This window comes from Nansenia antarctica (assembly GCF_963989245.1).
Source record: "Nansenia antarctica genome assembly, chromosome: 6".
Lineage (NCBI taxonomy): Eukaryota > Metazoa > Chordata > Actinopteri > Argentiniformes > Microstomatidae > Nansenia > Nansenia antarctica.
The window spans coordinates 74622217-74632216 of NC_137676.1; the positions used below are offsets into that span (position 1 = coordinate 74622217).

Sequence of the window (10000 nt, forward strand, 5' to 3'; positions counted from 1 at the left end):
GTTGTTATATGTCTGTCTGTTGCTGTCTGTCTGTTGTTGTCTGTCTGTTGCTGTCTGTATGTTGTTGTTGTCTGTCTGTTGTTGTCTGTCTGTCTGTTGTTGTCTGTCTGTCTGTTGTCTGTCTGTCTGTTGTTGTCTGTCTGTTGTTGTCTGTCTGTCTGTTGTCTGTCTGTCTGTTGTTACTGTCTGTATGTTGTTGTTGTCTGTCTGTTGTTGATGTCTGTCTGTCTGTCTGTTGCTGTCTGTATGTTGTTGTTGTCTGTCTGTTGTTGTCTGTCTGTCTGTTGTCTGTCTGTCTGTCTGTTGTCTGTCTGTCTGTTGTTGCTGTCTGTATGTTGTTGTTGTCTGTCTGTTGTTGTTGTCTGTCTGTTGTTGTTGTCTGTCTGTTGTTGTCTGTCTGTCTGTCTGTTGTTACTGTCTGTATGTTGTTGTTGTCTGTCTGTTGTTGTCTGTCTGTCTGTCTGTCTGTTGCTGTCTGTATGTTGTTGTTGTCTGTCTGTTGTTGTCTGTCTGTCTGTTGTCTGTCTGTCTGTCTGTTGTCTGTCTGTCTGTTGTTGCTGTCTGTATGTTGTTGTTGTCTGTCTGTTGTTGTTGTCTGTCTGTTGTTGTTGTCTGTCTGTTGTTGTCTGTCTGTCTGTCTGTCTGTTGTCTGTCTGTCTGTTGTTGTCTGTCTGTCTGCCTGTTGCTGTCTGTCTGTCTGTTGTTGTCTGTCTGTTGCTGTCTGTCTGTCTGTTGTTGCTGTCTGTTGTTGTCTGTCTGTTGTTGCTGTCTGTCTGTTGTTGTCTGTCTGTTGCTGTCTGTCTGTTGTTGTCTGTCTGTTGTTGTCTGTCTGTCTGTTGTTGTCTGTCTGTCTGTTGTTGCTGTCTGTATGCTGTTGTTGTCTGTCTGTTGTTGTCTGTCTGTCTGTTGTTGCTGTCTGTCTGTTGTTGTCTGTCTGTCTGTCTGTTGTCTGTCTGTCTGTTGTTGTTGCTGTCTGTCTGTCTGTCTGTTGTTGTCTGTCTGTTGTTGTCTGTCTGTCTGTTGTTGCTGTCTGTATGTTGTTGTCTGTCTGTCTGTCTGTTGTCTGTCTGTCTGTTGTTGTCTGTCTGTCTGCCTGTCTGTCTGTTGTTGTTGTTGTCTGTCTGTTGTTGTCTGTCTGTCTGTTGTCTGTCTGTTGTTGCTGTCTGTCTGTCTGTCTGTCTGTCTGTTGTTGTTGTCTGTCTGTCTGTTGTTGTTGTTGTTGTCTGTCTGTTGTTGTCTGTCTGTCTGTTGCTGCTGTCTGTCTGTTGTTGCTGTCTGTCTGTTGTTGTCTGTCTGTTGTTGCTGTCTGTCTGTTGTTGCTGTCTGTTGTTGCTGTCTGTCTGTCTGTTGTTGCTGTCTGTCTGTTGTTGTTGTCTGTCGTTGCTGTCTGTCTGTCTGTTGTTGCTGTCTGTCTGTTGTTGTCTGTCTGTTGTTGTCTGTCTGTTGTTGTTGTTGTCTGTCTGTTGTTGTCTGTCTGTTGTTGTCTGTCTGTCTGTCTGTTGTTGTCTGTCTGTTGTTGTCTGTCTGTTGTTTGTCTGTCTGTCTGTTGTTGTTGCTGTCTGTCTGTTGTTGTCTGTCTGTCTGTTGTTGTCTGTCTGTTGTTGTCTGTCTGTCTGTTGTTGTCTGTCTGTTGTTGTCTGTCTGTTGTTTGTCTGTCTGTCTGTTGTTGTTGCTGTCTGTCTGTTGTTGTCTGTCTGTCTGTTGTTGTCTGTCTGTTGTTGTCTGTCTGTCTGTTGTTGTCTGTCTGTTGTTGTCTGTCTGTCTGTTGCTGCTGTCTGTTGTTGTTGTCTGTCTGTTGTTGTCTGTCTGTTGTTGTTGTCTGTATGTTGTTGCTGTCTGTCTGTTGTCTGTCTGTCTGTTGTTGTCTGTCTGTCTGTTGTTGTATGTCTGTTGTTGCTGTCTGTTGTTGTCTGTCTGTCTGTTGTCTGTCTGTCTGTTGTTGTCTGTCTGTTGTTGCTGTCTGTCTGTCTGTTGCTGTCTGTCTGTTGTTGTTGTTGTCTGTCTGTTGTTGTCTGTCTGTTGCTGTCTGTCTGTTGTTGTTGTCTGTCTGTCTGTTGTTGTCTGTCTGTTGTTGTCTGTCTGTGTTGTCTGTCTGTTGTTGTCTGTCTGTTGTTGTCTGTCTGTTGTTGTCTGTCTGTCTGTTGTTGTCTGTCTGTCTGTTGTTGTCTGTCTGTTGTTGCTGTCTGTTGTTGTCTGTCTGTTGTTGCTGTCTGTATGTCTGTTGTCTGTCTGTCTGTTGTTGCTGTCTATCTGTTGTTGTCTGTCTGTTGTCTGTCGGTTGTTGCTGTCTGTCTGTTGTTGCTGTCTGTCTGTTGTTGTCTGTCTGTCTGTTGTTGTCTGTCTGTCTGTTGTTGTTGTCTGTCTGTCTGTCTGTCTGTTGTTGCTGTCTGTTGTTGTCTGTCTGTCTGTTGTCTGTCTGTCTGTTGTTGTCTGTCTGTTGTTGTCTGTCTGTCTGTCTGTTGTTGTATGTCTGTTGTTGCTGTCTGTTGTTGTCTGTCTGTCTGTTGTCTGTCTGTCTGTTGTTGCTGTCTGTCTGTCTGTTGCTGTCTGTCTGTTGTTGTTGTCTGTCTGTTGTTGTCTGTCTGTTGCTGTCTGTCTGTTGTTTTTGTCTGTCTGTCTGTCTGTTGTTGTCTGTCTGTGTTGTCTGTCTGTTGTTGTCTGTCTGTCTGTTGTCTGTCTGTTGTTGTCTGTCTGTCTGTTGTTGTCTGTCTGTTGTTGCTGTCTGTCTGTTGTTGCTGTCTGTATGTATGTCTGTTGTCTGTCTGTCTGTTGTTGCTGTCTATCTGTTGTTGTCTGTCTGTCTGTCTGTATGTCTGTTGTCTGTCTGTCTGTTGTTGCTGTCTGTCTGTTGTGTCTGTCTGTCTGTTGTTGTCTGTCTGTCTGTTGTTGTTGTCTGTCTGTCTGTCTGTTGTTGTCTGTCTGTCTGTTGTTGTCTGTCTGTCGTTGTCTGTCTGTTGTTGTCTGTCTGTTGTTGTCTGTCTGTCTGTTGTTGCTGTCTGTCTGTTGTTGCTGTCTGTTGTTGTCTGCCTGTCTGTTGTTGCTGTCTGTCTGTCTGTTGTCTGTCTGTCTGTTGTTGCTGTCTGTCTGTTGCTGTCTGTCTGTTGTTGTCTGTCTGTCTGTTGTTGCTGTCTGTCTGTTGTTGCTGTCTGTCTGTTGTTGCTGTCTGTCTGTTGTGAGACGTTGTTATGTTCTTCTGTGGACATGCTGCTCTATATTAATTGCTCCTAATGAGACTAAACTAATGTTTTTTTAATTGAATTGAATTGAATACCCAGACACATACCCAGACACACACACACACACACACACACATGCACACACACAGGATGATATCTGCTTTGTGTATTTCTGTTATTGAGTCACATGGTCTGTATGAGTCACACAAGTCATCAGATCTCCAGAGGGACAGACGCTGGCCTGTTGAAGCCACATCCTCATCAGCAGACGCAGGGACAGTGTGTAGTGTGTGTGTGTGTGTGTGTGTGTGTGTGTGTAGGTGTGTGTGTGTCTTACTGTAGGACGTTCTTCTCCCCACTTCCAGTCGGTCCCTCCTCCTCCTCCTCCGCTCCCTCCATCTCCTGATGCCTGTAAGGGGCGGAACCATTAGCATGGTAGGCCTGTCCAGATGGGCGGAGTCAGGGTCAAGGTGGGTGGAGTCAGGTTCCAGGTGGGTGGAGTCAGGGTCCAGGTGGGTGGAGTCAGGGTCAGGTGGGTGGAGTCAGGGTCAGGTGGGTGGAGTCAGGTTCCAGGTGGGTGGAGTCAGGTTCCAGATGGGCGGAGTCAGGGTCAGGTGGGTGGAGTCAGGATCAGGTGGGTGGAGTCAGGGTCAGGCGGGTGGAGTCAGGGTCCAGGTGGGTGGAGTCAGGGTCCAGGTGGGTGGAGTCAGGGTCAGGTGGGTGGAGTCAGGGTCCAGGCAGGTGGAGTCAGGGTCAGGTGGGTGGAGTCAGGTTCCAGGTGGGTGGAGTCAGGTTCCAGATGGGCGGAGTCAGGGTCAGGTGGGTGGAGTCAGGGTCAGGTGGGTGGAGTCAGGGTCAGGTGGGTGGAGTCAGGTTCCAGGTGGGTGGAGTCAGGTTCCAGATGGGCGGAGTCAGGGTCAGGTGGGTGGAGTCAGGATCAGGTGGGTGGAGTCAGGGTCAGGCGGGTGGAGTCAGGTTCCAGATGGGTGGAGTCAGGGTCAGGTGGGTGGAGTCAGGGTCCAGATGGGTGGAGTCAGGGTCCAGGCGGGTGGAGTCAGGGTCAGGTGGGTGGAGTCAGGGTCAGGTGGGTGGAGTCAGGGTCCAGGTGGGTGGAGTCAGGTTCCAGATGGGCGGAGTCAGGGTCAGGTGGGTGGAGTCAGGATCAGGTGGGTGGAGTCAGGGTCAGGCGGGTGGAGTCAGGTTCCAGATGGGTGGAGTCAGGGTCAGGTGGGTGGAGTCAGGGTCCAGATGGGTGGAGTCAGGATCCAGGCGGGTGGAGTCAGGGTCAGGTGGGTGGAGTCAGGGTCCAGGCGGGTGGAGTCAGGGTCAGGTGGGTGGAGTCAGGGTCAGGTGGGTGGAGTCAGGGTCCAGGTGGGTGGAGTCAGGGTCAGGGGGGCAGGGTCAAGGGGGCAGGGTCAGGGTCAGGGCTAGGGTCAGGGTCAGGGTTAGAAGGTGGGAGGTGAGACAGGGTCAGGGTCAGGGTCAGGGTTAGGGTCATGCTTAGGGTTAGGGTCAGGATTAGGAGGTGAGACAGGGTCAGGGTCAGGGGTTAAAGGTTAAAGGTCACTCACGGCGTCAGAGTCATCTCCGTCTTCTTCACAGTGTCTCTCTGCCGCCCGGGGGTCGCCCACCACACGCAGCTCTGCGATCACGCCCTGCACACACACACACACACACACACACACACACACACACACACACACACACGTCAACAGAGGTCCTTTGTTATCGGAGGTGTGTGAGGTCATGGTTGTGGCACTGAACAGCTGCTCCTCTGTTCGTTCTCAGCAATAAAACTTTAGATCATCTAAATCATCTCTGTCTCTCTGTCTCTCTCTGTCTCTCTCTCTCTCTGTCTCTCTCTCTGTCTCTCTCTCTCTGTCTCTCTCTCTCTGTCTCTCTCTCTCTATCTCTGTCTCTCTCTGTCTCTCTGTCTCTCTCTCTCTGTCTCTCTCTCTCTCTGTCTCTCTCTCTCTATCTCTGTCTCTCTCTGTCTCTCTGTCTCTCTCTGTCTCTCTCTGTCTCTATCTCTCTCTCTCTCTGTCTCTCTCTCTCTCTGTCTCTCTGTCTCTCTCTCTATGTCTCTCTTTCTCTCTCTCCCTCTCTCTATCTCTCTATCTCTCTATCTCTCTCTATCGCTCGCTCTCTCTCTATCTCTCTCTCTCTGTCTCTCTCTCTCTCTACCTCTCTGTCTCTCTCTCTCTGTCTATCTCTCTCACTCTCTATCTCTCGCTCTCTCTCTCTCTCAATTACATTTTCAATTTAAAGGGCCTTATCGTACCTTGCCAAAGCAAGTGTAATGTACCTAGACTAGAATAAAGAAATATTAAACAGAGGTGTGTACATATATATATATAGCATACAGGTAAATAAAGATAACTTAAAACACAAATGTGACTGTGACTGTGGCTGGTGAACTTCAAACAACCCGCTCGTATTATGTTAGGTTTCATATACTGTATATAAGTTACCAGTCCACATGTTTATGTGTTTATAAAAGTACACAGTTACATCCTAACTCCCCCCTGTCTATATACGCCCCTGTGAATAGGCCATATAGTGTATATAAGTATATACGTTTACATAATAGATACATTCTCAGATTCCTACCGATCACTTATCCCCCTATTAATGTTTTTTTATGTCTCATTCTTGTTTTGTATGATCTTAGGACTGTGTTTGATTGTTAACACCTAGGGCTTGCATTTTACATTTCGTTGTACCTGTTACAATGACAATAAAGATCATTCATTCATCATTCATTCATAATGACTTGTAAACATACTTTAGTTTTGGGAAAGCTTACGATCTGTAGTTTAAGCTCATGTCTCTGCAGCCGTCAGATATGGTCATAAACTCTATTCAACCTGCCCTTATATGGTCATAAACTCTCTTCAACGTGCCCTTATATGGTCATAAACTCTCTTCAACCTGCCCTTATATGGTCATAAACTCTCTTCGTTGTGTGTGTATGTGTGTATGTGTACTACTATCCACCAGGAACTAGATCTAAAGCGTACTACTACCCACCAGGAACTTGTCTGGGTCGGCTCCGCCCGCCTGGCCAACGAACACGCCCGCGCCGGCCTCCAGCTCCAGGGGGTCAGGTGACCTCTCGAAGGGCGCGGCCTGGGGCTCCTCCGCGCCGCAGCCGAGGTAGAAGACGACGCGGTCCTCCTGCACGCTGAGGGAGAAGCGCGTCCAGCGGCCGGCCAGCGAGGGAACCCTGAAGGAGGCGGCGGCGTAAGACTGGGCGGAGTCCGGCTCCGTGTAGTAGAACACCACGTTCTGCCAACGTTCTGACCCCGCCCCCTCCACGGCCGTCAGCTTCACCCCCACGTAGATCAGCTGCTGGGCCGCGTCCGTCACGGAGAAGACCACACCCGCCCGGCCCCCCGCTGGCCGCAGGTGGAACAGCAGGGAGAAGGCGCGGTGGAAGGGGGAGGGCAGGTGGGCGCGGGCCAGCTGACCCGTGTTGGCGTCGGGGCCGAACTCGTAACCGGGGAGGGACTCCCCGTTGTTGTCGTTGTCGTTGTCGGGGGGCCCCGGCACCTTGGTGATCTCGCTGGGGGGGGGGTCCCCGATCAGCTGCAGCAGAGACACGCCGCTCTCCTCTGCAGGGAAGGGGGGGGGGGGGAGACAGGATGTGAGACAGGATGTGAGGTCACAGCAGGGGGGGAGGGGGGAAAGCTGCGCTTGCAGGAGGAGGGAGGGGAGGGTTAGGCTGAGCTCTATTAATCTGTCACGGAGGGAGGGGGGGGGGAGGGGGGGGGGGGGGACTGACACCACTGTCTTAGTTGTGTTTAGTGAGGGTGAGGGACTGTCACGGAGGGAGGGGGGGGGGGGGGGGGGGGGGGGGGGTTACAGGAGCTGTGGATCAGTCACCTCTGACCTCTGACCTCAGAGTGATGTCCTGCCAACAAGCTTTTAAAAGCATATTTAGCTGCGTGGCAGGTGAACTAATACATATAAACAACACCTCCCTTTCATCAGGAATCTTCCCTGAAGCCCTGAAAACTGCAGTTATTAAGCCTCTACTAAAAAAGAACGGCCTAGACCCATTTGTACTAAACAACTACAGACCCATATCAAACCTTCCCTGTACAGGAACAATTATTGAAATGGCTGCCCACGATCAACATAGCAATTATTTGACCCTGAATGATCTCTTCGATGACTTTCAATCAGGATTTCGCCCCCGACATAGCACTGAAACGGCCCTTATTAAGGTCCTTAATGACATTCGCGTAAACACAGACTCAGTGTTGGTACTACTAGATCTTACCACTGCCTTTGACACTGTAGACCAATCCAATAGATAGATAGACTAACAACCTGGGTAATTTTAATTAATTTTGCCATTTAGCAGACGCTTTTAATCCAAAGCGACTTACAATTACGAATTACAGGGACATTCCCCCTGGAGTAACTGAGGGCTAAGTGCCTTACTCAAGGGCACACTAGTAATGGTGTGGTTTCAGGCGGGATTTGAACTCACAACCTTTCGATCACAAGTCCAACTCACTACCCACTAGACCACCACTACCCTACTAGGGTAGGACTTTCGGGCACTGCCCTAAAGTGGTTTAGATCCTACCTACAGGACAGAAGCTACTATGTCTCCATTGGGAACTTTGTATCTGACCATGTGGGGTTCCCAAAGGGTCAATCCTTGGCCCCCTTCTATTCAATCTCTACATGCTTCCATTGGGACACATCATAAAAATAACAACATTGCCTAACACAACTATGCAGATGACACTCAAATCTTGATAGCCCTCTCACCTAACGACTATAGTCCCATCGACAATCTCTGTAATTGCATTGAACAAATAAACGCCTGGATGACACAAAACTTCCTCCAAATAAACAAGGACAAAACAGAGATAATTGTATTCGGTGCACCTGACAAAAGATCGAAAGTCAGTGCAAAACTTGATTCTCTCTCTCTTCACAGTAAAAAACAGGTCAGAAATCTTGGTGTAATTCTAGACTCCGATCTAAACTTCAACAGCCACATAAACTCAATTACTAAATCAGCCTACTATCACCTGAAAAACATAACAAGAATGAGAGGTTTCATGTCCAAGCAAGACCTTGAAAAACTCATCCATGCATTTGTTTCGAGTAGACTTGATTATTGTAATGGTCTACTAACAGGCCTATCTAGAGGAGCTGGTCTACTAACAGGCCTATCTAAAGGAGCTGGTCTACTAACAGGCCTATCTAAAGGAGCTGGTCTACTAACAGGCCTATCTAAAGGAGCTGGTCTACTAACAGGCCTATCTAAAGGAGCTGGTCTACTAACAGGCCTATCTAAAGGAGCTGGTCTACTAACAGACCTATCTAAAGGAGCTGGTCTACTAACAGGCCTATCTAAAGGAGCTGGTCTACTAACAGGCCTATCTAAAGGGGCTGGTCTACTAACAGGCCTGTCTAAAGGAGCTGGTCTACTAACAGGCCTATCTAAAGGGGCTGGTCTACTAACAGGCCTATCTAAAGGGGCTGGTCTACTAACAGGCCTATCTAAAGGGGCTGGTCTACTAACAGGCCTGTCTCAAGGAGCTGGTCTACTAACAGGCCTATCTAAAGGAGCTGGTCTACTAACAAGCCTATCCAAAGGAGCTGGTCTACTAACAGGCCTATCTAAAGGAGCTGGTCTACTAACAGGCCTATCTAAAGGAGCTGGTCTACTAACAGGTCTATCTAAAGGGGCTGGTCTACTAACAGGCCTATCTAAAGGAGCTGGTCTACTAACAGGCCTATCTAAAGGAGCTGGTCTACTAACAGGCCTATCTAAAGGAGCTGGTCTACTAACAGGCCTATCTAAAGGAGCTGGTCTACTAACAGGCCTATCTAAACTAGCTGGTCTACTAACAGGCCTATCTAAAGGAGCTGGTCTACTAACAGGCCTATCTAAAGGAGCTGGTCTACTAACAGGCCTATCTAAAGGAGCTGGTCTACTAACAGGCCTATCTAAAGGGGCTGGTCTACTAACAGGCCTATCTCAAGGAGCTGGTCTACTAACAGGCCTATCTAAAGGGGCTGGTCTACTAACAGGCCTATCTAAAGGAGCTGGTCTACTAACAGGCCTATCTCAAGGAGCTGGTCTACTAACAGGCCTATCTAAAGGAGCTGGTCTACTAACAGGCCTATCTAAAGGGGCTGGTCTACTAACAGGCCTATCTAAAGGAGCTGGTCTACTAACAGGCCTATCTAAAGGAGCTGGTCTACTAACAGGCCTATCTAAAGGGGCTGGTCTACTAACAGACCTATCTAAAGGAGCTGGTCTACTAACAGGCCTATCTAAAGGGGCTGGTCTACTAACAGACCTATCTAAAGGAGCTGGTCTACTAACAGGCCTATCTAAAGGAGCTGGTCTACTAACAGGCCTATCTAAAGGAGCTGGTCTACTAACAGGCCTATCTAAAGGGGCTGGTCTACTAACAGGCCTATCTAAAGGAGCTGGTCTACTAACAGGCCTATCTAAAGGAGCTGGTCTACTAACAGGCCTATCTAAAGGAGCTGGTCTACTAACAGGCCTATCTAAAGGAGCTGGTCTACTAACAGGCCTATCTAAAGGAGCTGGTCTACTAACAGGCCTATCTAAAGGAGCTGGTCTACTAACAGGCCTATCTAAAGGAGCTGGTCTACTAACAGGCCTATCTAAAGGAGCTGGTCTACTAACAGGCCTATCTAAAGGAGCTGGTCTACTAACAGGCCTATCTAAAGGAGCTGGTCTACTAACAGGCCTGTCTAAAGGAGCTGGTCTACTAACAGGCCTATCTAAAGGGGCTGGTCTACTAACAGGCCTATCTAAAGGA

General features: G+C 48.7%; 1 protein-coding gene across 1 annotated transcript in view; it reads right to left on the bottom strand.

The window, feature by feature from the left end:
• The window catches only part of LOC308160974 (collagen alpha-1(XVIII) chain-like), a gene marked incomplete at both ends in the record, with an annotated part of 62229 nt that overhangs the window by 43539 nt on the left and 8690 nt on the right, over nucleotides 1-10000 (bottom strand). The window contains 3 exons of the mRNA XM_080534896.1: nucleotides 3514-3585; nucleotides 4748-4831; nucleotides 6207-6790. Coding sequence (XP_080391022.1) covers nucleotides 3514-3585; nucleotides 4748-4831; nucleotides 6207-6790 — 740 coding nt within the window. The remainder of the gene's footprint in view (nucleotides 1-3513; nucleotides 3586-4747; nucleotides 4832-6206; nucleotides 6791-10000) is intronic.